Source organism: Oncorhynchus mykiss, chromosome 2 (assembly GCF_013265735.2).
Source record: "Oncorhynchus mykiss isolate Arlee chromosome 2, USDA_OmykA_1.1, whole genome shotgun sequence".
Taxonomy (NCBI): Eukaryota; Metazoa; Chordata; class Actinopteri; order Salmoniformes; family Salmonidae; genus Oncorhynchus; species Oncorhynchus mykiss.
In genome coordinates, this window is record NC_048566.1 from 91,905,203 (window position 1) to 91,932,556 (window position 27,354).

At 49.3% G+C, this 27,354-nt stretch overlaps 1 protein-coding gene across 6 annotated transcripts in view; it reads left to right on the top strand.

Moving 5' to 3' along the window:
- The window catches only part of LOC110502363 (kinesin-like protein KIF21A), a 79,503-nt gene that overhangs the window by 51,351 nt on the left and 798 nt on the right, over positions 1 to 27,354 (top strand). For 4 of the 6 annotated variants that reach the window (XM_036959025.1, XM_036959027.1, XM_036959031.1 and 1 more), the window contains 8 exons: positions 68 to 122; positions 11,528 to 11,739; positions 12,476 to 12,598; positions 18,430 to 18,566; positions 18,652 to 18,826; positions 19,033 to 19,197; positions 19,486 to 19,603; positions 27,065 to 27,235. In XM_036959025.1, coding sequence (XP_036814920.1) covers positions 68 to 122; positions 11,528 to 11,739; positions 12,476 to 12,598; positions 18,430 to 18,566; positions 18,652 to 18,826; positions 19,033 to 19,197; positions 19,486 to 19,603; positions 27,065 to 27,235 — 1,156 coding nt within the window. The remainder of the gene's footprint in view (positions 1 to 67; positions 123 to 11,527; positions 11,740 to 12,475; positions 12,599 to 18,429; positions 18,567 to 18,651; positions 18,827 to 19,032; positions 19,198 to 19,485; positions 19,604 to 27,064; positions 27,236 to 27,354) is intronic. The other 2 variants (XM_036959034.1, XM_036959038.1) reach the window with 1 other exon arrangement.

Genomic DNA, 27,354 nt, shown 5'->3' on the forward strand with positions numbered 1-27,354 from the left:
TTTTAAATTAGTTTACATTTGACTTATTGTTTTATGGTAACTCATGCATTCCACTTCCTCGTTCCAGCTCCCTGGCATCAGATCTAATGAAACTCTGTGGAGAGACCAAAACAAGGAGCAAGGTATGATTATCAGCCTGTTAGTGTGTGTTTTACTGTCCTCGTGGGGACGTGTGTATGGTCTTGTTTAACTATCCTCGTGGGGACGTGTGTGTGTGTGTGTGTTTTTATTTATTTATTTTATTTTACCTTTATTTAACCAGGTAGGCAAGTTTAGAGCAAGTTCTCATTTACAATTGCGACCTGGCCAAGATGAAGCAAAGCAGTTCGACAGATACAACGACACAGAGTTACACATGGAGTAAAACAAACATACAGTCAATAATACAGTATAAACAAGTCTATATACAATGTGAGCAAATAAATAAAATAAATACAGTAGGGAAAGAAGTAGTTGTTTGGGCTAAATTATAGGTGGGCTATGTACAGGTGCAGTAATCTGTGAGCTGCTCTGACAGTTGGTGCTTAAAGCTAGTGAGGGAGATAAGTGTTTCCAGTTTCAGAGATTTTTGTAGTTCGTTCCAGTCATTGGCAGCAGAGAACTGGAAGGAGAGGCGGCCAAAGAAATAATTGGTTTTGGGGGTGACTAGAGAGATATACCTGCTGGAGCGTGTGCTACAGGTGGGAGATGCTATGGTGACCAGCGAGCTGAGATAAGGGGGGACTTTACCTAGCAGGGTCTTGTAGATGACATGGAGCCAGTGGGTTTGGCAACGAGTATGAAGCGAGGGCCAGCCAACGAGAGCGTACAGGTCGCAATGGTGGGTAGTATATGGGGCTTTGGTGACAAAACGGATTGCACTGTGATAGACTGCATCCAATTTGTTGAGTAGGGTATTGGAGGCTATTTTGTAAATGACATCGCCAAAGTCGAGGATTGGTAGGATGGTCAGTTTTACAAGGGTATGTTTGGCAGCATGAGTGAAGGATGCTTTGTTGCGAGATAGGAAGCCAATTCTAGATTTAACTTTGGATTGGAGATGTTTGATATGGGTCTGGAAGGAGAGTTTACAGTCTAACCAGACACCTAGGTATTTGTAGTTGTCCACGTATTCTAAGTCAGAGCCGTCCAGAGTAGTGATGTTGGACAGGCGGGTGTGTGTGTGGTCTTGTTTTACTATCCTCGTGGGGACGTGTGTGTGTGTGGTCTTGTTTTACTGTCCTCGTGGGGACGTGTGTGTGTGTGGGGTCTTGTTTAACTATCCTCGTAGGCAGGGACGGACTGGGAATGGAAAATGACCCTGTACTTTTTGACTCAGACCGGCCCATCAAAACGCCCCCAGCGATACACCACAACCCACGTCACGTCAACAAGATTACTGAACAATATTTATAACAATAACTTTAGTAAAATTGAACAAGGGGAATGTGTTGCTCTTAGGAGGAGGCTGGCTAGAAGGAGCACATATTGGCATAATGGCACTGGCAGCAAGGTGGCAAGAATCTCTGGAACCATCTGACCAGTAAAACAAATAATACAGGATGAAATGTGTTGGTGAAAAGACTAAAGTAGGCAAGTCATAGAATAAAATGTAAATAAACATATTTCCTACCTCAAATGATCAATTTCTGCAGCAGCTCACTTCTCTCAGCAGTGCCATCTATAACCAGGTCACTGTCCAGGGCCTTTAAAACATCTCGCTCAGTAGCCATGAGCATAAAAGCCTCCAGGTGCTGTTGAGAGAGAGTGCTCCTGAGCCTACTCTTTGTGAATTTCAGAGTAGAGAAGCTCCACTCACAAGCTACCTGGGTTACTGACAGGGTAAGTAGGAACATGTAAGCAAGGCCCAGGATGTGATATGCGTCGGTCAATAGGTTGTACTGACTAAGAATACGGTAGCAACACACTGGACAGTCCTTGCTAGAGCTCTTGTTCATTATCTCCACCTCGTCTTCATTTCCTTCAGGTCCATGATCCTCCATAGTCCTGGTTGTGTATTCTTCAAATCCTGATTGTTTTAACCTAGTCCGCTGTTCTGCCAGACTCATGAGCTCACTCTGTAAACTGGCCACCGTTGCTCCGCTGTCAAATTTGATCAAACATTTGCTTACATTTGCTGTAGAAGGCCACTGGCACTGGATGTTAAAAAAAACTAGTTTTTAGGGTCCAGAAGAGCCATGTCGGCATACAAAAGTGTCATTACTCAGAAATTGCCGATGGATGCTATCTATAACTGTATCCAGAATTTGATTATGGACACCAATCCTGTATGCACTCTCTGCCCCAGTAAAAGTCTTGTTTTGTGCCATCTCTCCGAGCATGGTTTTCTTCTTTCGAGCCCTTTTCATTGGTAGAGTGGTTTCGAACTCCAGCTCTGTTTCCTCATCCCGTTCCTGCAACTTCCCGTTGGCCCACTGAACAAATGTGTCTGCAGCTGCCTTGACTTTTTCAAAATGTCTTGCCATTCCTTTCAGCTACTCCTCTGTAGACACGATCATATGATGTGCAGACAGAATGTCCATTCCACTTGTTTGAAGATATTTTGAGACTGGTGAGGCAACCTAAAATATTCTAAGGAATATTTGAGCTATAAGTATTGTTTTATACTTCAGCAACCCCTCAATGTATCCTTGTGCCTTGACCCGTGCAATAGTGTTGATGTTTTTCTGATCTTGTGTGGTTGAAAGAGTGAGAAGGACGTCAACATACAGACCCTCATCTGGATTTCCAAAAGCTCTAAAGGCCTTCTTTAAGGCACTGTCTTTAGCCCACCAGCGTGTCTCTCCAATTGGAGCAAGACGTCTCCCAAATGTTCATCCTCTGGTAGGATTCACGGAAGAACACAGCTATGTTGTTAATGAGTGACTCACTTGCCAAGACACTCTGTGTTGTGTCTGCCAAACCAAGGTTAATAATGTGTGCAATGCACCGCACTTGATTGGTGGACTTTCCAGGGAGCAGGGCAGAGAAGCCTTTATACTGGCCTTGCATACTGGAGGCTCCATCAGTGGAATTGACAAGGCACTTGCTGATGTCAAGCTTCATCTTTTCCAGTACCTCACTCAGTACCTGGACAAAGTATTGTCCAGTGGATGCCTCTCATGGATGATGTTCGTCACATATCTGACTATGATAGAGCATTGATCTTGTGTTGTAATATCCTGCATAATGTCAGTCTGGACTGAAAACATACCAGCTTCCTGGATTTCACTTGCTATGGTGGCCTGTATGTTGTGTGGTGGTAATGACGTTATCGATGGTAGTCTTTGATAATAGAGTGATTGGAGAGCCTCTGCCCCGTCGTGACCCAGACTCAAGCAGTTTCTGGTTTTCTCTATGCAGGCAGTGAGATGCTCCTTCACACACAGGTCGTACTTTCCCACTAGAATGATCATCTCTAAAAATGTGTCATGGTCAATGCTGCTGTCATCTAGCATCTAAGCTGCTTCAGACTGCATGCCTCTGTAGCTCAGACCCCTCTTGTTTATGACTTTAACAACATCTATAATGCGCTCTAGCACTTGCCTTCTTCTGCGTACTTGCTCTCCATGAGCAGACATCTGACTGCCGATGAACAGGCTCTCAATGTTAACTTCAGAGAACCTTAAGAAAGTAGGCCTCAGCATAACCTCTATGCATAATGCTGTTCTCATTCTCTTCCACTCTGATGGATATGCTTCCAGTCTGCTATTCTCTGTTGGCTTTGCAAATGCCATACAAATGAATTAGAATAAAGCATGGTTCTCTTCACCACTTCCTGTTGGTCCCATCTTTACAAAAGAAAACCTTCTGCACCACAGACTTTTCACACTTTTGTTGGGGGTGGAAACTAAAAAAACATATGTCCCCTGACTTCAGCCTCAGTGGCAGTGTCATCCTGGCTCTGGCTCAATCTACATCTGTCCACTGCAGATGCACTATCCTCAACCTGGATGAGAAATTAGTATAAATGTGTATATTAGTATAATATTATAACATTATTATATTAACATTTTACTTTTTATTTAAACTCAGTAAAAAAAAGTCCTCTCACTGTCAACTGCGTTTATTTTCAGCAAACATAACATTTGTAAATATATGTTTGAACATAACAAGATTCAACAACTGAAACATAAACTGAACAAGTTCCACAGACATGTGACTAACAGAAATGAAATAATGTGTCCCTGAGATCCGGGCTATTCGTTGGCCATGGCAGAACACTGACATTCCTGTCTTGCAGGAAATCACGCACAGAACGAGCAGTATGGCTGGTGGTATTGTCATGCTGGAGGGTCATGTCAGGATGAGCCTGCAGGAAGGGTACCACATGAGGGAGGAAGATGTCTTCCCTGTAATGCACAGCGTTGAGATTGCCTGCAATGACAACAAGCTCAGTCCGATGATGCTGTGACACACCGCCCCAGACCATGACAGACCCTCCACCTCTAAATCGATCCCACTCCAGAGTACAGGCCTCGGTGTAACGCTCATTCCTTCGACGATAAACGCGAATCCGACCATCACCCCTGGTGCGACAAAACCGCAACTTGTCAGTGAAGAGCACTTTTTGCCGGTCCTGTCTGGTCCAGCGACAGTGGGTTTGTGCCCATAGGCGACGTTGTTGCCGGTGATGTCTGGTGAGGACCTGCCTTACAACAGACCTACAAGCCCTCAGTCCAGCCTCCCTCAGCCTATTGCGGACAGTCTGAGCACTGATGGAGGGATTGTGCGTTCCTGGTGTAACTCGGGCAGTTGTTGTTGCCATCCTGTACCTGTCCCGCAGGTGTGATGTTCAGATGTACCGATCCTGTGCAGGTGTTACGCGTGGTCTGCCACTGCGAGGACGATCAGCTGTCCGTCCTGTCTCCCTGTCTTAGGCGTCTCACAGTACAGACATTGCAATTTATTTCCCTGGCCACATCTGCAGTCCTCAAGCCTCCTTGCAGCATACCTAAGGCACGTTTACGCAGATGAGCAGGGACCCTGGGCATCTTTCCTTTGGTGTTTTTCACAGTCAGTAGAAAAGCCTCTAGTGTCCTAAGTTTTCATAACTGTGACCTTAATTGCCTACCGTCTGTAAGCAGTTAGTGTCTAAACGACCGTTCCACAAGTGCATGTTCATTAATTGTTTATGGTTCATTGAACAAGCATGGGAAACAGTGTTTAAACCCTTTACAATGAAGATCTGTGAAGTTCATTCGTAAAAATCCAAATATCTTTGAAAGACACGGTCCTGAAAAAGGGGTGTGTCATGTACTGTCATGTTGTGTCTTGTCTCTGTCCTTTCCCTTCACCCTGTCTCCCTCTGCTGGTCGTTGTTAGGTTACATTTTCTCCCCCGCTTTCCCCCAGCTGTTCCTTGTCTCCTCTAACTACCCATTCACCCCGTTTCCCACCTGTTCCCTTTTTCCCTCTGATTAGGTCCCTATATCTCTCTCTGTTTCTGTTCCTGTCCTTGTCGGATTCTTGTTTGTTGTGTTTCATGCCTGAGCCAGACTATCGTCATGTTTGCTGTAACCTTGTCCTGTCCTGTCGGAATCTGCCGGTCTATCTGAGCCTACCTATGTTTGGTTATTAAAGAAGCTCTGTTTAAGTTAGTTCGCTTTTGGGTCCTCATTCACTCACCATAACAGAAGAATCCGACCAAGAATGGACCCAGCGACTTCGGATCCTCTCCACTCAGCCGTCGGGATCCAGGGAGCGATGCTAGGCAGACACGAGCAGGAGGTGTCTGCTGCTCGACATGCCGTTGAGACCCTGGCCACCCAAGTCTCCAACCTCACAGAACAGGTTCACCATCTCCGCCTCGATCCACCGGCCACTTCCAGGGCTTTCGAATCTCCGGAGCCCAGAATCAATAACCCGCCGTGTTACTCTGGGGAGCCCACTGAATGCCGCTCGTTCCTCACCCAGTGTGATATTGTGTTTTCTCTCCAGCCCAACACTTACTCCAGGAGCACTGCTCGTGTCGCCTACGTCATATCTCTCCTTATTGGACGGGCTCGTGAGTGGGGCACGGCAATCTGGGAGGCAAGGGCTGAGTGTACTAACCAGTATCAAGACTTTAAGGAGGAGATGATACGGGTTTTTGATCGATCTGTTTTTGGGGAGGAGGCTTCCAGGGCCCTGTCTTCCCTATGTCAAGGCAATCGATCCATAACAGACTACTCTATTGAGTTTCGCACTCTTGCTGTCTCCAGTGGCTGGAACGAGCCGGCCTTGCTCGCTCGTCTTCTGGAGGGTTTCCGCGCAGAGGTAAAGGATGAGATTCTCTCCCGGGAGGTTCCTTCCAGCGTGGATTCCTTGATTGAACTCGCTATTCGCATTGAGCGACGGGTTGATCTTCGTCACCGAGCTCGTGGAAAGGAGCTCACGCTCTCCGTCGCCTCCCTCTCCGCATCACTACCATCTTCCTCTGCCGGCTCGGGTGCTGAGCCCATGCAGCTGGGAGGTATCCGCATCTCGACTAAGGAGAGGGAACGGAGAATCACCAACCGCCTCTGTCTCTATTGCGGTTCCGCTGGTCATTTTGTCACTTCATGTCCAGTAAAAGGCCAGAGCTCGTCAGTAAGCGGAGGGCTACTGGTGAGCGCTACTACTCCTGTCTCTCCTTCAAGATCCTGCACTACCTTGTCGGTCCATCTACGCTGGACCGGTTCGTCAGCTTCCTGCAGTGCCTTAATAGACTCTGGTGCGGAGGGCTGTTTTATGGACGAGACCTGGGCTCGGGAACATGACATTCCTCTCAGACAGTTAAAGGAGCCCACGGCCTTGTTCGCCCTGGATGGTAGTCCTCTCCCCAGGATTCAGCGTGAGACGCTACCTTTAACCCTCACTGTTTCTGGTAATCATAGTGAAACCATTTCTTTTTAAATTTTTCGTTCACCTTTTACACCTGTTGTTTTGGGCCATCCCTGGCTAGTTTGTCATAATCCTTCCATTAATTGGTCTAGTAATTCTATCCTCTCCTGGAACGTCTCTTGTCATGTGAAATGTTTAATGTCTGCTATCCCTCCTGTTTCCTCTGTCTCTTCTTCACAGGAGGAGCCTGGTGATTTGACAGGGGTGCCGGAGGAATATCACGATCTGCGCACGGTGTTCAGTCGGTCCAGGGCCACCTCTCTTCCTCCACACCGGTCGTATGATTGTAGTATTGATCTCCTTCCGGGAACCACCCCCCCCCCGGGGTAGACTATACTCTCTGTCGGCTCCCGAACGTAAGGCTCTCGAAGATTATTTGTCTGTAGCTCTTGACGCCGGTACCATAGTCCCCTCCTCCTCTCCCGCCGGAGCGGGGGTTTTTTTTGTCAAGAAGAAGGACGGGTCTCTGCGCCCCTGCATAGATTATCGAGGGCTGAATGACATAACAGTGAAGAATCGTTATCCGCTTCCTCTTATGTCTTCAGCCTTCGAGATCCTGCAGGGAGCCAGGTTTTTCACTAAGTTGGACCTTCGTAACGCTTACCATCTCGTGCGCATCAGGGAGGGGGACGAGTGGAAGACGGCGTTTAACACTCCGTTAGGGCACTTTGAATACCGGGTTCTTCCTTTCGGCCTCGCTAACGCTCCAGCTGTCTTTCAGGCATTAGTCAATGATGTCCTGAGAGACATGCTGAACATCTTTGTTTTCGTTTACCTTGACGATATCCTGATTTTTTCACCGTCACTCCAGATTCATGTTCAGCACGTTCGACGTGTCCTCCAGCGCCTTTTAGAGAATTGTCTTTTTGTGAAGGCTGAGAAGTGCACTTTTCATGCCTCCTCCGTCACATTTCTCGGTTCTGTTATTTCCGCTGAAGGCATTAAGATGGATCCCGCTAAGGTCCAAGCTGTCATTGATTGGCCCGTCCCTAAGTCACGCGTCGAGCTGCAGCGCTTTCTCGGCTTCGCGAACTTCTATCGTCGTTTCATCCGTAATTTCGGTCAGGTGGCAGCTCCTCTCACAGCCCTTACTTCTGTCAAGACGTGCTTTAAGTGGTCCGTTTCCGCCCAGGGAGCTTTTGATCTCCTCAAGAATCGTTTTACATCCGCTCCTATCCTTGTTACACCTGACGTCTCTAGACAGTTCGTTGTCGAGGTTGACGCGTCAGAGGTGGGCGTGGGAGCCATCCTTTCTCAGCGCTCCCTCTCTGACGACAAGGTCCACCCATGCGCGTATTTTTCTCATCGCCTGTCGCCGTCGGAACGTAACTATGATGTGGGTAACCGCGAACTGCTCGCCATCCGGTTAGCCCTAGGCGAATGGCGACAGTGGTTGGAGGGGGCGACCGTTCCTTTTGTCGTTTGGACTGACCATAGGAACCTTGAGTACATCCGTTCTGCCAAACGACTTAATGCGCGTCAGGCGCGTTGGGCGCTGTTTTTCGCTCGTTTCGAGTTCGTGATTTCTTATCGTCCGGGCTCTAAGAACACCAAGCCTGATGCTTTGTCTCGTCTCTTCAGTTCTTCAGTAGCCTCCACTGACCCCGAGGGGATTCTCCCTGAGGGGCGTGTTGTCGGGTTGACTGTCTGGGGAATTGAGAGGCAGGTAAAACAAGCGCTCACTCACACTCCGTCGCCGCGCGCTTGTCCTAGGAACCTTCTTTTCGTTCCCGTTCCTACTCGTCTGGCCGTTCTTCAGTGGGCTCACTCTGCCAAGTTAGCCGGCCACCCTGGCGTTCGGGGTACGCTTGCTTCCATTCGCCAGCGTTTTTGGTGGCCCACCCGGGAGCATGACACGCGTCGTTTCGTGGCTGCTTGTTCGGTCTGCGCGCAGACTAAGTCCGGTAACTCTCCTCCTGCCGGCCGTCTCAGGCCGCTTCCTATTCCCTCTCGACCGTGGTCTCACATCGCCTTAGATTTTGTCACCGGACTGCCTTCGTCAGCGGGGAAGACTGTTATTCTTACGGTTGTCGATAGGTTCTCTAAGGCGGCTCATTTCATTCCCCTTGCTAAGCTTCCTTCTGCTAAAGAGACGGCACAAATCATCATCGAGAATGTTTTCAGAATTCATGGCCTTCCGTCAGACGTCGTTTCGGACAGAGGTCCGCAATTCACGTCTCAATTTTGGAGGGAGTTTTGCCGTTTGATTGGGGCTTCCGTCAGTCTCTCTTCCGGCTTTCACCCCCAGTCTAACGGTCAAGCAGAACGGGCCAATCAGACTATTGGTCGCATCTTACGCAGTCTTTCTTTTCGTAACCCTGCGTCTTGGTCAGAACAGCTCCCCTGGGCAGAATACGCCCACAACTCGCTTCCTTCGTCTGCGACCGGGCTATCTCCTTTTCAGAGTAGCCTCGGGTACCAGCCTCCGCTGTTCTCATCTCAGTTCGCCGAGTCCAGCGTCCCCTCCGCTCAGGCTTTTGTCCAACGTTGCGAGCGCACCTGGAAGAGGGTCAGGTCTGCACTTTGCCGTTATAGGACGCAGACTGTGAGGGCTGCTAATAAGCGTAGAACTAAGAGTCCTAGATATTGTCGCGGTCAGAGAGTTTGGCTCTCCACTCAGAACCTTCCCCTTAAGACGGCTTCTCGCAAGTTGACCCCGCGGTTCATTGGTCCGTTCCGTATTTCTCGGGTCATTAATCCTGTCGCAGTTCGACTTCTTCTTCCGCGATACCTTCGTCGCGTCCACCCGGTCTTCCATGTCTCCTGCATCAAGCCCGTCCTTCACGCCCCCGCTCGTCTTCCCCCCCCCCCCCCCCATCCTTGTCGAGGGCGCACCCATCTACAGGGTCCGTAGAATTTTGGACATGCGTCCTCGGGGCCGTGGTCACCAGTACCTCGTAGATTGGGAGGGGTACGGTCCTGAGGAGAGGAGTTGGGTTCCCTCTCGGGACGTGCTGGACCGTGCGCTGATCGAGGATTTCCTCCGTTGCCGCCAGGTTTCCTCCTCGAGTGCGCCAGGAGGCGCTCGGTGAGTGGGGGGGTACTGTCATGTACTGTCATGTTGTGTCTTGTCTCTGTCCTTTCCCTTCACCCTGTCTCCCTCTGCTGGTCGTTGTTAGGTTACATTTTCTCCCCCGCTTTCCCCCAGCTGTTCCTTGTCTCCTCTAACTACCCATTCACCCCGTTTCCCACCTGTTCCCTTTTTCCCTCTGATTAGGTCCCTATATCTCTCTCTGTTTCTGTTCCTGTCCTTGTCGGATTCTTGTTTGTTGTGTTTCATGCCTGAGCCAGACTATCGTCATGTTTGCTGTAACCTTGTCCTGTCCTGTCGGAATCTGCCGGTCTATCTGAGCCTACCTATGTTTGGTTATTAAAGAAGCTCTGTTTAAGTTAGTTCGCTTTTGGGTCCTCATTCACTCACCATAACAGGGTGTTTCTTTTTTTGCTGAGTTTAGTATGTTAGTATTATGTTAATTATATAATGTTAGTATTTTCATATAATAGTATATTATATGCCACTAGTATAATATTTATTCCAATTGGACAGCAGTTTAAGAAATACACAACCAGCATTTATCATTTATGTAGGCTTTGTTCCGTCATTAAATTATTGTGCAAGAAAAATGGTCTACATTGGTGGCTAGTCTCTAGTTTGTTAATGCTAAGTACTAATTTACCATCCCTTGTGTGTGTGGTCTTGTTTTACTATCCTCGAGGGGACGTGTGTCAAATCATGTCAAATCAAAATGTATTTGTCACATACACATGGTTAGAAGATGTTAATGCGAGTGTAGCGAAATGCTTGTGCTTCTAGTTCCGACAATGCAGTAATAACCAAGAGTAATCTAACCTAATAATTTCACAACTACCTTATACACACAGGTGTAAAGGGATGAAGAATATGTACATAAAGATATATGAATGAGTGATGGTACAGAACGGCATAGGCAAGATGCAGTAGATGGTATCGACTAGAGTATACACATATGAGATGAGTAATGTAGGGTAAGTGGCATTGTGTGTTTGAGGTCTTGTTTTACTGTCCTCTTGTGGACGTATGTGTGAGGTCCTGTTTTGCTGTCCTCTTGGGGACAAATTTGTGTGTGGTCTTGTTTTGCTGTCTTCGTGGGGACGTGTGTGTTTGAGGTCTTGTTTTACTGTCCTCTTGGGGACAAATTTGTGTGTGGTCTTGTTTTGCTGTCCTTGTGTGTGTGTGGTCTTGTTTTACTGTCCTCGTGTGTGTGTGTGTGTGTGTGTGTGTGTGTGTGGTCTTGTTTTGCTGTGTGTGTGTGGTCTTGTTTTACTGTCCTCGTGTGTGTGTGTGTGTGTGTGTGTGTGTGTGTGTGGTCTTGTTTTGCTGTCCTCGTGTGGTCTTTTTTTTGCTGTCCTCCTGGGGACGTGTGTGTGTGTGTGGTCTTGTTTTACTGTCCTCGTGGGGACGTGTGTGTGTGTGTGAGGTCTTGTTTTACTGTCCTCGTGGAGACGTGTGTGTGTGTGGTCTTTTTTACTGTCCTCGTGGGGACGTGTGTGTGTGGTCTTGTTTTACTGTCCTCGTGGGGACGTGTGTGTGTGTGTGTGAGGTCTTGTTTTACTTCCTCCTGGGGGTGTGTGAGGTCTTGTGTGTTTAGTCTTCCTCTTCCAAGCTTGTTGTTTTCTTGAATGTAAATATGTTTCCCCCCTCACAGGCTCGTAGAAGAACCACCACTCAGATGGAGTTGCTCTACGCCAATAGTGACGCTGCCCCTGACATGCCCAGCGGAGATTTCTCCTCCCCCTGTCTCCCATTGGCTGAAACACCAGAAGAGGGCAGAGATCCTGAGACCCCCATTGGCTCATCAGTCAGGGACAGAGACTTTATGGCTCATTCTCCTGGCTTGGCCTCTAAGATGGGCAGCATGTAAGTCTGGGCCAGCTCGTGCTGACTGCTAACCAGCTACTTCCTGCATGTTCATAGAATTGCTGCTTAATCTGTTTTCAATTTGGCTGACTTTGCCCGACATGTTCTTTAAACCTGCCCTATTGGATTGTAAGTCTTCTTCCTAGGCCAGTAGAAACCAAAACCTTATTCCTTTAGAAATAACACTAATACTACAGACAATCAAATGCATGCACACACAGAGACAGGCACATGATTATAAGGCTTGTACAGTATGATCATGCAGGTCTCATGTTCTCCCGCTAGATGTTATGCTCCAACTGCAATAGCCCTATGTTTACTTTCCACAACAATAACAGCTTCATCTTTTAACATTTAACTCAGAGTTAATAATGCTAGCCAGTAGTGCACAGTAGCTTTCTATGGCTTGAGCAGCAATACCTTTTCTGAGTTGCTGGAGTGTTAGCTGAGAACCAATTCTAGTGGGACTTGAATTAGTAAGATGTGGAGCTGGGGACTGATTTGAGTGTGACAGAGTATAGCCCTAATGCTACACCATAGTGTCCTGATGAACCACGAGCTCTGTGAAGGAGGACGTCTTTGTTGGGACTGAATGTCAGGTAACAGTGTGCTGTGTGTGTACTGCATGCTCACCGCCTCCACATTTGTTTTATTTCTTATTTTGTTTACATCCTTGTTGTCCTTTTTGTTCCTTATGTTTTATGTCGTTGCTAATAACAACCAAACTAAATGTTAGTTCCGGCTCCATGGCTGCCTCCTCCTCGGGGGCGGAAAAGAGAGTTCCAGAGCCCTCGCCGCTCTCTCGCAGGAAGACCTATGACAGGGCACAAGCGGCGGCTAAGGTCAAGGAGATCAAACAGTAAGAGACTAGCGACGCTCTGGTGGCCGGAGGCCAAAAGCACATGTTTTCCCAACAGACCATGATATCCACCTTTCCCTTTTCTTAATTTCCTATCTCAGGGAGCATGTGGTATCTTAATCAACAAGTATCTGCCTGGTGTGATTATAAACTTACCCTGCCAAGTTCTGCACTGAATGTCAAGTAATGAGCTTACTCTTGGGAAATATAGCTAAATATGTTCCTATATCCCTCTTGAATGAGATGAAATGATTAACTTCTGTTACTCAAAGTGATTCTTTAGTATTCCATTTTAATTCAGTGTTCAACTTGGCCCTCTCAACCTCTTCAAACCCTCTTATGCAAATATGGCAAATACGATATATAAATCCTATATACTGTCATTACAGTGCTAACCAGTTGTTCCTCTCAAACGCTTTGAAGTGGATGTAATCTAAAAAGCTAAAGGTTGCGGTGAGGGGAACCATGCTGAAAGCTGTTTCCATTTTGATTCAAACCCTGAGGGAACAAACGGTCTTTCCCGATCAGTTCTCAGGACCCCAGGTGATGAGCGTGCACAACTCAATGTTTTCACCCAAACATGAAAAGACTTGTGCTGAGTCTCAGAAATGAGCGCAGAGCCTCCTGTGTTTTAAAAGCGTTCTAAAAGGAAGTGAAGAAGGGGATAGTTTCCAACAATGAAAGATGTTTATGTATTTTAGCCTGTACTATCTGCGGTCTGCAGGTGTCTGCTATCCAAAGTTTTAGAACACCTACTTATTCAAGGGTTTTTCTTTATTTTTTACACATTGTAGAATAATACTGAAGACATCGAAACTATGAAATAACACATATGAAATCATGTAGTAACCAAAAAAGTGTTATGCTATATTATATGATTAACTTCTGTTTCTCAAAGTGATTCTCAAATATATGCTATATTTGAGATTCTTCAAATAGCCACCCTTTGCCTTGATGACAGCTTTACACACTCTTGGCATTCTCTCAACCAGCTTCACCTGGAATGCTTTTCCAACAGTTGTGAAGGAGTTCCCACAAATGCTTGTTGGCTGCATTTCCTTAAGTCAGTGGGCCGACTCACCCCAAACAATCTCAATTTGGTTGAGTTCGGGGGATTGTGGAGGCCAGGTCATCTGATGCAGCACTCCATCACTCTCCTTCTTGGTAAAATACCCATTACACAGCCCGGAGGTGTGTTGGGTCATTGTCCTGTTGGAAAAAAACAAATGATAGTCCCACTAAGCACAAACCAGATGGAATGGTGTACCACTCCAGAATGCTGTGGTAGCCATACTGGTTAAGTGTGCCTTGAATTCTAAATAAATCACAGACCGTGTCACCAGCAAAGCATCCCCACACCATAACACCACCTCCTCCATGCTTCACGGTGGGAACCACACATGCAGAGATCATCCGTTCACCCACACCATGTCTCACAAAGACACAGCAGTTGGAGCCAAAAATCTCCAATTTGGTCTCCAAATTTCCACCGGTCTAATGTCCATTGCTCGTGTTTCTTGGCCCAAGCATGTCTCTTCTTCTTATTGGTGTCCTTTAGTAGTGGTTTCTTTGCAGCAATTTGACCATGAAGGCCTGATTCACACAGTCTTCTCTGAACAGTCAATATTGAGATGTGTCTGTTACTGTGAAGCATTTATGTGGGCTGCAATTTCTGAGGCTGGTAACTCTAATGAACTTATCTTCTGCAGCAGAGGCAACTGAGTTTTCCATTCCTCTGGCGGTCCTCATGAGAGACAGTTTCATCAGTTTCATGGTTTTTGCATCTGCATTTGAAGAAACGTTCAAAGTTCGTGAAATGTTGCGTATTGACTGACCTTCATGTCTTAAAGTAATGATGGACTGCCGTTTCTCTTGGCTTATTTGAGCTGTTCTTGCCATAATATGTACATGGTCTTTTACCAAATAGGGCCATCTTCTGTATACCTTGTCACATCACAACTGATTGGCTCAAACACATTAAGAAGGAAAGAATGTCCACAAATTACCTTTTAAGAAGGCACATCTGTTAATTGAAGTGCATTCCTGGTGACTACCTCATGAAGCTGGTTGAGAGAATGCCAAGAGTGTGCAAAGCTGTCATCAAGGCAAAGGGTGGCTACTTTGAAAAATCTCAAATATCAAATATATTTGTTTAACACTTTTTTTGGTTACTACATGATTTCATATGTATTATTTCATAGTTTTGATGTCTTCACTATTATTCTACAATGATGAAAATGGTCATTTAAAAACTTTGGACCGGTAGTGTATGTGTGTGCGTCCATGAATGTGCATTTCCACTGGGATGTGTGTGTGTGTGTGTGTGTGTGTGTGAGAGAACTTGTACACTGTACACACTCAGTTCAAAGGCAACTGACTTGTCCTCTGCTTATGTATGTAAACTGAGCCTCAGCCTCCCTGTCCATTGTACCAGCTGTGAGACGAGGAACTCGGACGCCAGCACCCCGTCTCCCCCATCCTCCCCCTCCACCCGTCCTCGTAGCCAAGGCAACGTATTTGTACGTCTGACAGGGTGTCTGGAGAGAGCAGACAGACTGCAGGATAAGTAAGAGGAAGACCTGCAGTGCTGTGAAAAAGTATTTGCCCCCTTCCTGATGTCTTATGTTTTTGCACATTTGTCACACTTAAATGTTTCAGATCATCAAACTAATTTTAATATTACACAAAGATAACCCAAGTAAACACAAAATGCAGTTTTTAACTTTTTCCCTTAATAAATAACATTTTCCGAACCTTCTTGGCCCTATGTGACAAAGTAATCCCCCCCCTTGTTAAATCATGAATTTACTGTGGTTAATCACATTTTTTGGAAAGCGGAGTTCAATTTTACTAGCCACACCCAGGCCTGATTACTGCCAGACCTGTTGAGTCAAGAAATCAATTAAATAGAACCTGTCTCACAAAGTGAAGTAGGCCAAAAGATCTCAAAATGCAAGACATCATGCCGCGATCCAAAGAAATTCAGGAACAGATGAGAAACAAAGTAATTGACATCTATCAGTCTGGAAAGGGTTACAAAGCCATTTCTAAAGCTTTGGGACTCCAGCGAGCCACGATGAGAGCCATTATCCACAAATGGAGAAAATTTGGAACAGTGGTGAACCTTCCCAGGAGTGGCCGGCCCACCAAAATTACCCCAAGAGCGCAGCGACGACTCATCCAAGAGGTCACAAAAGAACCCACAACAACATCTAAAGAACTGCAGGCCTCACTTGCTTCAGTTAAGGTCAGTGTTCATGACTCAGAGACTGGGAAAAAATGGCATCCATGGCAGAGTTCCAAGGCAAAACCACTGCTGACCAAAAAGAACATAAAGGCTCGTCTCACTTTTGGCAAAAAAAAAACATCTTGATGATCCCCAAGACTTTTGGGAAAATATTCTGTGGACTGACGAGACAAAAGTTGAACTTTTTGGTAGGTGTACGTCCCGTTACATCTGGCATTTCAGAAAAAGAACATCATACCAACAGTCAAGTATGGTGGTGGTAGTGTGAGGGGCTGCTTTGCTGCTTCAGGACCTGGACGACTTGCTGTAATTGATGGAACCATGAATTCTGCTCTCTACCAAAAAATCCTGAAGGAGAATGTCCAGCCATCAGTTCGTGACCTCAAGCTGAAGCGCACTTGGGTTCTGCAGCAGGACAATGATCCAAAACACACCAGCAAGTCCACCTCTGACTGGCATAAAAAATAAAGGTTTTGGAGTGGGCCTAGTCAAAGTCCGGACTTGAATCCGATTGAGATGCTGTGGCGTGACCTTAAAAAGGTGGTTCACGCTCGAAAACCCTCGAATGTGGCTGAATTAAAACAATTCTGCAAAGACGAGTGCCAAAATTCCTCAACAGCGATGTGAAAGACTCATTGCCAGTTATCGCAAACACTTGATTGCAGTTGTTGCTGCTGAGGGTGGCACAACCAGTTATTAGGTTTAGGGGGCAATTACTTTTTCACATAGGGCCATGAAGGTTTGGGTAGTTTTTTTCCCCTTTAATAAATAAAATCATCACTTAAAAACTGCATTTTGTGTTATCTTTGTGTAATATTAAAATGTGTTTGATCTGTGACAAATGTGCAAAAAAATAAGAAATCAGGAAGGGGGCAAATGCTTTTTCACAGCATTGTAAGTTATAAGTAATAAGCATACATTTATAGTTAAGTTATACACATTGAATAAGAAATGACCATTACTTTTAGTTCAGAAAGTTAGTTATAGTCTATACAACAAATGTTATGAGCAAAGAAGGAGGCCTTGGCAGTCAAGTGACCAATCACATCTATTGTTTACAGGTATGTTTATTAGGTAGGCTATGATATTGGGATTGGTGAGCTCTCTCTCAACTGCACATTAGGAGCTACATCTAAACCACTCATGACAATTTGTCACCTCTCCTCTAGCAAGATTTAGATTTTAGAAAACTTTATTGTCCACAGAAATCCCCTGTCCTGTTCTAGATCACCTTCCATTTCCCACACCCACAAGAGATAATTGAAAATGTCAATCAAATCAAAGTTTATTTGTCGCATACACAGATTAGCAGATGTTAAAGCAAGTGCAACAAAATGCTATGTGGTGTGTGTGTATGGACAATATATAAGTAGGAAAAATACTGTACATATAGGATGAGCTATGTCCAGAATACAGTATGTACATATGAAGTGAGTAATTGATTAGCTTAATTTCTCAGAGATCAAATGACATTTCAACAAAATTATGTTGCAGGATGTGGATAGAGGTGTGCTCACTCTGCTGTCTCCTGTAGTCCAAGATCAACACCTTTGTTTTGTTGACGTTGAGGGAGAGGTTATTTTCCTGGCACCACTCAGCCAGGACTCTCGACTCCTCCCTGTAGGCTGTGTCGTCATTGTTAATAATCAGGCCTACCGTTGGTGTCATCAACAAACTTGATGATTGAGGTGGATGAACAGGGTGTACAGGAGGGGGCTGAGCACACACCCCTGTGGGGTCCTCGTGTTGAGGATCAGCGTGTGTCGAGGATCAGCGTGGCTGAGGTGTTGTTGCCTACCTTCACCGCCTGGGGTCGCCTCGTCAGGAACTTAGTGATGATCTTGGAGGGCACTATTGTGTTGAAGGCTGAGCTGTAGCATAGATTCTGATTGGTCAGACCAGCTTTGAACAGGGGTGCTTCCTGTTTAAGTTTCTGGAAGAGCAGAATGGAGGAGTGTTCTGATTTGCCGAACAGAGGAGGTCCTTATAGCCGTCCCGGAAGGGAGAGTAACAATGATCAAGTGTCTTCTATCCACGTGTAGCACAGGACATGTGTTGGTAGAATTTCTTAAGCATTTTCCTCAGATTTCCTTTCCAGTGATCTATTTTCCTTCTTTTCACATAGCGTGGATGAAGTCTCCACCTATGTCATTTCCTTACACAGTCACACGGTGCGCTTTATCTGGTGTGTCCCTACTTGCACCTACTTGTTTTTGTTGTCACCCAACAACTTTTATTCAAGAACAAGAATTAAAGTTTCAAGTGAAAGTACTGTCATTGTAGAAGGATTGTGTTGATATGAAGAACAAAATGTTACTGTCAGCTCTATTGAAAATCTCTGCCACCAACATCTACTTGTCTGCCCCGTGTCTCAGGCATTGTGATGTCCTTTGTATGGTTCCGTTCAGCTCTTGTTAGCCTGACCGTTCTTGTCACTTTGGGAACTTTGTTTTTTACTTTCATTTGCAGCATGTTGCTAACTGGCATGTAAATGTGTGCCTGCAGTGGTAGGCGGAAACCGGTCACCATTTTCTCTGACCCTGCTATTGACATCTGTGTGTGTGTGTGGTTTCTTCCTCTCTAGAGGGGTAATCAACCCAGTGCCCTCTTCAAAGGGCAGTCGGTCAGCAACACTACAGTGTGTCCATGTGGCTGAGGGTCACACTAAAGCGGTGTTGTGTGTCGACTCTACTGATGACCTCCTCTTCACCGGCTCCAAAGGTCAGTCTCTGTCCACTTCTCTTCCTCACTCACCTTCATCAGCGGATCAATAATGTCTCATGTCTTGTTGTTGTTATCCTTCCAGACCGTACGTGTAAGGTGTGGAACCTGGTGACGGGTCAGGAGATCATGTCCCTGGCGGGTCACCACAACAATGTGGTGTCAGTCCGCTACAGCTCCAGCCTGGTCTTCACCGTCTCCACCTCCTACATCAAGGTCTGGGACATCCGAGACTCAGCCAAGTGCATCCGCACCCTCACGTGAGTGTCGAGAAACAGAAACGGTGTCAACACCGTAAAGTCAACGCCATAACAATTTTTGGGGGGACAGGCTACACAATATGACATCTGTAGCACCTGTATATGATTAACTTGACACAATCATAACACCAGTGCAAGTGTTACACCTGTTGTTAATAAAGACAATCACTTGACGAAGTGTTTAACAGAATCATCATATTCTACAGGTCTTCTGGTCAGGTGACTCCTGGCGATGCCTGCGCGTCCAGCACCAACCGGACTGTCACCATCCCGGCAGGAGAGAACCAGATCAACCAGATTGCCCTCAACCCCAGCGGCTCTGTCCTGTACGCCGCCGCCGGCAACTCTGTCAGAGTCTGGGACGTAGGAAGGTACGCTATGGCACAGCATGGCAGTCATTTTGTCAGAGCCAAGTCCAGAAAAGGGCTCTGTCTTCAGAACAATTCTCTCTTTCTCACTACTATAATGTGCAGATCTTTGATAGAGGCTACTGCTTGTATTGAATGTCGATTCTCTTGCTGATCTGTGGTAGAGCTTGTACCTGTTCTCTCAGTGAGTGTTGTCATTCCAAGTTGTCTTTCTTGCAGGAACGCAATGCATCTCATCTCAGATTTGCTATCATATTAAATCCCAATATTCTCTCTCTCTCTCTTGGTCAGATTTGTATCTACAGGGAAGCTGACTGGTCACCTGGGTCCAGTCATGTGTCTGACTGTGGACCAGAGCGGGAACGGTCAGGATCTGGTCATCAGCGGCTCCAAGGACCATTACATCAAGGTGTGTGAGGCTGGGTTATGGTGTGTGAGGCTGGGTTATGGTGTGTGAGGCTGGGTTATGGTGTGTGAAGGGCTGGGTTATGGTGTGTGAGGGGCTGGGTTATGGTGTGTGAGGGGCTGGGTTATGGTGTGTGAGGGGCTGGGTTATGGTGTGTGAGGGGCTGGGTTATGGTGTGTGAGGGGCTGGGTTATGGTGTGTGAGGCTGGGTTATGGTGTGTGAGGGGCTGGGTTATGGTGTGTGAGGCTGGGTTATGGTGTGTGAGGCTGGGTTATGGTGTGTGAGGGGCTGGGTTATGGTGTGTGAGGGGCTGGGTTATGGTGTGTGAGGCTGGGTTATGGTGTGTGAGGCTGGGTTATGGTGTGTGAGGCTGGGTTATGGTGTGTGAGGGGCTTGGTTATGGTGTGTGAGGGGCTGGGTTATGGTGTGTGAGGGGCTGGGTTATGGTGTGTGGGGCTGGGTTATGGTGTGTGAGGGGCTGGGTTATGGTGTGTGAGGGGCTGGGTTATGGTGTGTGAGGGGCTGGGTTATGGTGTGTGAGGGGCTGGGTTATGGTGTGTGAGGGGCTGGGTTATGGTGTGTGAGGCTGGGTTATGGTGTGTGAGGCTGGGTTATGGTGTGTGAGGCTGGGTTATGGTGTGTGAGGGGCTGGGTTATGGTGTGTGAGGGGCTGGGTTATGGTGTGTGAGGCTGGGTTATGGTGTGTGAGGCTGGGTTATGGTGTGTGAGGCTGGGTTATGGTGTGTGAGGGGCTTGGTTATGGTGTGTGAGGGGCTGGGTTATGGTGTGTGAGGGGCTGGGTTATGGTGTGTGAGGCTGGGTTATGGTGTGTGAGGCTGGGTTATTGTGTGTGAGGCTGGGTTATGGTGTGTGAGGGCTGGGTTATGGTGTGTGAGGGGCTGGGTTATGGTGTGTGAGGGGCTGGGTTATGGTGTGTGAGGGGCTGGGTTATGGTGTGTGAGGGGCTGGGTTATGGTGTGTGAGGGGCTGGGTTATGGTGTGTGAGGGGCTGGGTTATGGTGTGTGAGGGGCTGGGTTATGGTGTGTGAGGGGCTGGGTTATGGTGTGTGAGGGGCTGGGTTATGGTGTGTGAGGGGCTGGGTTATGGTGTGTGAGGCTGGGTTATGGTGTGTGAGGGGCTGGGTTATGGTGTGTGAGGGGCTGGGTTATGGTGTGTGAGGGGCTGGGTTATGGTGTGTGTGAGGCTGGGTTATGGTGTGTGAGGGGCTGGGTTATGGTGTGTGAGGGGCTGGGTTATGGTGTGTGAGGCTGGGTTATGGTGTGTGAGGGGCTGGGTTATGGTGTGTGAGGGGCTGGGTTATGGTGTGTGAGGCTGGGTTATGGTGTGTGAGGCTGGGTTATGGTGTGTGAGGGGCTGGGTTATGGTGTGTGAGGGGCTGGGTTATGGTGTGTGAGGGGCTGGGTTATGGTGTGTGAGGCTGGGTTATGGTGTGTGAGGGGCTGGGTTATGGTGTGTGAGGGGCTGGGTTATGGTGTGTGAGGCTGGGTTATGGTGTGTGAGGGGCTGGGTTATGGTGTGTGAGGGGCTGGGTTATGGTGTGTGAGGGGCTGGGTTATGGTGTGTGTGAGGCTGGGTTATGGTGTGTGAGGGGCTGGGTTATGGTGTGTGAGGCTGGGTTATGGTGTGTGAGGGGCTGGGTTATGGTGTGTGAGGCTGGGTTATGGTGTGTGAGGGGCTGGGTTATGGTGTGTGAGGCTGGGTTATGGTGTGTGAGGGGCTGGGTTATGGTGTGTGAGGGGCTGGGTTATGGTGTGTGAGGCTGGGTTATGGTGTGTGAGGGGCTGGGTTATGGTGTGTGAAGGGCTGGGTTATGGTGTGTGAAGGGCTGGGTTATGGTGTGTGAAGGGCTGGGTTATGGTGTGTGAGGGGCTGGGTTATGGTGTGTGAGGGGCTGGGTTATGGTGTGTGAGGGGCTGGGTTATGGTGTGTGAAGGGCTGGGTTATGGTGTGTGAAGGGCTGGGTTATGGTGTGTGAGGGGCTGGGTTATGGTGTGTGAAGGGCTGGGTTATGGTGTGTGAGGGGCTGGGTTATGGTGTGTGAAGGGCTGGGTTATGGTGTGTGAGGGGCTGGGTTATGGTGTGTGAGGGGCTGGGTTATGGTGTGTGAGGGGCTGGGTTATGGTGTGTGAGGGGCTGGGTTATGGTGTGTGAGGGGCTGGGTTACGGTGTGTGAGGGGCTGGGTTATGGTGTGTGAGGGGCTGGGTTATGGTGTGTGAGGCTGGGTTATGGTGTGTGAGGCTGGGTTATGGTGTGTGAGGGGCTGGGTTATGGTGTGTGAGGGGCTGGGTTATGGTGTGTGAGGCTGGGTTATGGTGTGTGAGGCTGGGTTATGGTGTGTGAGGGGCTGGGTTATGGTGTGTGAGGCTGGGTTATGGTGTGTGAGGGGCTGGGTTATGGTGTGTGAGGGGCTGGGTTATGGTGTGTGAGGCTGGGTTATGGTGTGTGAGGGGCTGGGTTATGGTGTGTGAGGCTGGGTTATGGTGTGTGAGGGGCTGGGTTATGGTGTGTGAGGGGCTGGGTTATGGTGTGTGAGGCTGGGTTATGGTGTGTGAGGGGCTGGGTTATGGTGTGTGAGGCTGGGTTATGGTGTGTGAGGGGCTGGGTTATGGTGTGTGAGGGGCTGGGTTATGGTGTGTGAGGGGCTGGGTTATGGTGTGTGTGAGGCTGGGTTATGGTGTGTGAGGGGCTGGGTTATGGTGTGTGAGGCTGGGTTATGGTGTGTGAGGGGCTGGGTTATGGTGTGTGAGGCTGGGTTATGGTGTGTGAGGGGCTGGGTTATGGTGTGTGAGGCTGGGTTATGGTGTGTGAGGGGCTGGGTTATGGTGTGTGAGGGGCTGGGTTATGGTGTGTGAGGCTGGGTTATGGTGTGTGAGGGGCTGGGTTATGGTGTGTGAAGGGCTGGGTTATGGTGTGTGAAGGGCTGGGTTATGGTGTGTGAGGGGCTGGGTTATGGTGTGTGAGGGGCTGGGTTATGGTGTGTGAGGGGCTGGGTTATGGTGTGTGAGGGGCTGGGTTATGGTGTGTGAGGGGCTGGGTTATGGTGTGTGAGGCTGGGTTATGGTGTGTGAGGGGCTGGGTTATGGTGTGTGAGGGGCTGGGTTATGGTGTGTGAGGCTGGGTTATGGTGTGTGAGGGGCTGGGTTATGGTGTGTGAGGCTGGGTTATGGTGTGTGAGGGGCTGGGTTATGGTGTGTGAGGGGCTGGGTTATGGTGTGTGAGGCTGGGTTATGGTGTGTGAGGGGCTGGGTTATGGTGTGTGAGGCTGGGTTATGGTGTGTGAGGGGCTGGGTTATGGTGTGTGAGGGGCTGGGTTATGGTGTGTGAGGGGCTGGGTTATGGTGTGTGAGGGGCTGGGTTATGGTGTGTGAGGCTGGGTTATGGTGTGTGAGGGGCTGGGTTATGGTGTGTGAGGGGCTGGGTTATGGTGTGTGAGGCTGGGTTATGGTGTGTGAGGGGCTGGGTTATGGTGTGTGAGGGGCTGGGTTATGGTGTGTGAGGCTGGGTTATGGTGTGTGAGGGGCTGGGTTATGGTGTGTGAGGCTGGGTTATGGTGTGTGTGAGGCTGGGTTATGGTGTGTGAGGGGCTGGGTTATGGTGTGTGAGGGGCTGGGTTATGGTGTGTGAGGGGCTGGGTTATGGTGTGTGAGGCTGGGTTATGGTGTGTGAGGGGCTGGGTTATGGTGTGTGAGGGGCTGGGTTATGGTGTGTGAGGGGCTGGGTTATGGTGTGTGAGGGGCTGGGTTATGGTGTGTGAGGGGCTGGGTTATGGTGTGTGAAGGGGCTGGGTTATGGTGTGTGAGGGGCTGGGTTATGGTGTGTGAGGGGCTGGGTTATGGTGTGTGAGGGGCTGGGTTATGGTGTGTGAGGGGCTGGGTTATGGTGTGTGAGGGGCTGGGTTATGGTGTGTGAGGCTGGGTTATGGTGTGTGAGGGGCTGGGTTATGGTGTGTGAGGGGCTGGGTTATGGTGTGTGAGGCTGGGTTATGGTGTGTGAGGGGCTGGGTTATGGTGTGTGAGGGGCTGGGTTATGGTGTGTGAGGGGCTGGGTTATGGTGTGTGTGAGGCTGGGTTATGGTGTGTGAGGGGCTGGGTTATGGTGTGTGAGGCTGGGTTATGGTGTGTGAGGGGCTGGGTTATGGTGTGTGAGGCTGGGTTATGGTGTGTGAGGGGCTGGGTTATGGTGTGTGAGGCTGGGTTATGGTGTGTGAGGGGCTGGGTTATGGTGTGTGAGGGGCTGGGTTATGGTGTGTGAGGCTGGGTTATGGTGTGTGAGGGGCTGGGTTATGGTGTGTGAAGGGCTGGGTTATGGTGTGTGAAGGGCTGGGTTATGGTGTGTGAAGGGCTGGGTTATGGTGTGTGAGGGGCTGGGTTATGGTGTGTGAGGGGCTGGGTTATGGTGTGTGAGGGGCTGGGTTATGGTGTGTGAGGGGCTGGGTTATGGTGTGTGAAGGGCTGGGTTATGGTGTGTGAGGGGCTGGGTTATGGTGTGTGAAGGGCTGGGTTATGGTGTGTGAGGGGCTGGGTTATGGTGTGTGAAGGGCTGGGTTATGGTGTGTGAGGGGCTGGGTTATGGTGTGTGAGGGGCTGGGTTATGGTGTGTGAGGGGCTGGGTTATGGTGTGTGAGGGGCTGGGTTATGGTGTGTGAGGGGCTGGGTTACGGTGTGTGAGGGGCTGGGTTATGGTGTGTGAGGGGCTGGGTTATGGTGTGTGAGGCTGGGTTATGGTGTGTGAGGCTGGGTTATGGTGTGTGAGGGGCTGGGTTATGGTGTGTGAGGGGCTGGGTTATGGTGTGTGAGGCTGGGTTATGGTGTGTGAGGCTGGGTTATGGTGTGTGAGGGGCTGGGTTATGGTGTGTGAGGCTGGGTTATGGTGTGTGAGGGGCTGGGTTATGGTGTGTGAGGGGCTGGGTTATGGTGTGTGAGGCTGGGTTATGGTGTGTGAGGGGCTGGGTTATGGTGTGTGAGGCTGGGTTATGGTGTGTGAGGGGCTGGGTTATGGTGTGTGAGGGGCTGGGTTATGGTGTGTGAGGCTGGGTTATGGTGTGTGAGGGGCTGGGTTATGGTGTGTGAGGCTGGGTTATGGTGTGTGAGGGGCTGGGTTATGGTGTGTGAGGGGCTGGGTTATGGTGTGTGAGGGGCTGGGTTATGGTGTGTGTGAGGCTGGGTTATGGTGTGTGAGGGGCTGGGTTATGGTGTGTGAGGCTGGGTTATGGTGTGTGAGGGGCTGGGTTATGGTGTGTGAGGCTGGGTTATGGTGTGTGAGGGGCTGGGTTATGGTGTGTGAGGCTGGGTTATGGTGTGTGAGGGGCTGGGTTATGGTGTGTGAGGGGCTGGGTTATGGTGTGTGAGGCTGGGTTATGGTGTGTGAGGGGCTGGGTTATGGTGTGTGAAGGGCTGGGTTATGGTGTGTGAAGGGCTGGGTTATGGTGTGTGAGGGGCTGGGTTATGGTGTGTGAGGGGCTGGGTTATGGTGTGTGAGGGGCTGGGTTATGGTGTGTGAGGGGCTGGGTTATGGTGTGTGAGGGGCTGGGTTATGGTGTGTGAGGCTTGGTTATGGTGTGTGAGGGGCTGGGTTATGGTGTGTGAGGGGCTGGGTTATGGTGTGTGAGGCTGGGTTATGGTGTGTGAGGGGCTGGGTTATGGTGTGTGAGGCTGGGTTATGGTGTGTGAGGGGCTGGGTTATGGTGTGTGAGGGGCTGGGTTATGGTGTGTGAGGCTGGGTTATGGTGTGTGAGGGGCTGGGTTATGGTGTGTGAGGCTGGGTTATGGTGTGTGAGGGGCTGGGTTATGGTGTGTGAGGGGCTGGGTTATGGTGTGTGAGGGGCTGGGTTATGGTGTGTGAGGGGCTGGGTTATGGTGTGTGAGGCTGGGTTATGGTGTGTGAGGGGCTGGGTTATGGTGTGTGAGGGGCTGGGTTATGGTGTGTGAGGCTGGGTTATGGTGTGTGAGGGGCTGGGTTATGGTGTGTGAGGGGCTGGGTTATGGTGTGTGAGGCTGGGTTATGGTGTGTGAGGGGCTGGGTTATGGTGTGTGAGGCTGGGTTATGGTGTGTGTGAGGCTGGGTTATGGTGTGTGAGGGGCTGGGTTATGGTGTGTGAGGGGCTGGGTTATGGTGTGTGAGGGGCTGGGTTATGGTGTGTGAGGCTGGGTTATGGTGTGTGAGGGGCTGGGTTATGGTGTGTGAGGGGCTGGGTTATGGTGTGTGAGGGGCTGGGTTATGGTGTGTGAGGCTGGGTTATGGTGTGTGAGGGGCTGGGTTATGGTGTGTGAGGGGCTGGGTTATGGTGTGTGAGGGGCTGGGTTATGGTGTGTGAGGGGCTGGGCTATGGTGTGTGAGGGGCTGGGTTATGGTGTGTGAGGGGCTGGGTTATGGTGTGTGAGGCTGGGTTATGGTGTGTGAGGGGCTGGGTTATGGTGTGTGAGGGGCTGGGTTATGGTGTGTGAGGGGCTGGGTTATGGTGTGTGAGGGGCTGGGTTATGGTGTGTGAGGCTGGGTTATGGTGTGTGAGGGGCTGGGTTATGGTGTGTGAGGGGCTGGGTTATGGTGTGTGAGGGGCTGGGTTATGGTGTGTGAGGGGCTGGGTTATGGTGTGTGAAGGGGCTGGGTTATGGTGTGTGAGGGGCTGGGTTATGGTGTGTGAGGGGCTGGGTTATGGTGTGTGAGGGGCTGGGTTATGGTGTGTGAGGGGCTGGGTTATGGTGTGTGAAGGGGCTGGGTTACGGTGTGTGAGGGGCTGGGTTACGGTGTGTGAGGGGCTGGGTTATGGTGTGTGAGGGGCTGGGTTATGGTGTGTGAGGGGCTGGGTTATGGTGTGTGAGGGGCTGGGTTATGGTGTGTGAGGGGCTGGGTTATGGTGTGTGAGGGGCTGGGTTATGGTGTGTGAGGGGCTGGGTTATGGTGTGTGAGGGGCTGGGTTATGGTGTGTGAGGGGCTGGGTTATGGTGTGTGAGGGGCTGGGTTATGGTGTGTGAGGGGCTGGGTTATGGTGTGTGAGGCTGGGTTATGGTGTGTGAGGGGCTGGGTTATGGTGTGTGAGGGGCTGGGTTATGGTGTGTGAGGGGCTGGGTTATGGTGTGTGAGGGGCTGGGTTATGGTGTGTGAGGGGCTGGGTTATGGTGTGTGAGGGGCTGGGTTATGGTGTGTGAGGGGCTTCATTACGGTGTGTGTGGGGCTGGGTTACGGTGTGTGTGGGGCTGGGTTACGGTGTGTGTGAGGGTGGGTTCTAAATTCATTGTAGAAAAGATGTTAACACACACGATATTACATCTCTGAATTATTTATTGTGTTGACCTTTCAGTCAGAGACCATTTTCTGCATGTTGTTTCATGTTTGCATATGGATCGTGTTGGATTTTGTATTTGTTTTCTATGTAATACGAATTAACCTAGCTGATTCTCTGCTATGATTTCAGTAGTGTTGTTTATGGGCTGTCTGTTTCAGATGTTTGACGTGGCAGAGGGGGCCCTGGGTGCTATTGGCCCCACACACAACTTTGAGCCTCCCCACTACGATGGAATCGAGTCCCTGGTGGTGCAGGGGGACGTTCTCTTCAGTGGCTCCAGGGACAACGGCATTAAGAAGTGGGACCTAGCCCGCAAAGACCTACTGCAGGTAAGAGATACAGATTGATATTTATTGGCATGAATCTTGCCCTGGAGCCAGAACTGAAAGATTTCTTCTAGATGGGCCAGCTGCAAAGTCAGAATTGGCTATTTGTACAAATGTATGCG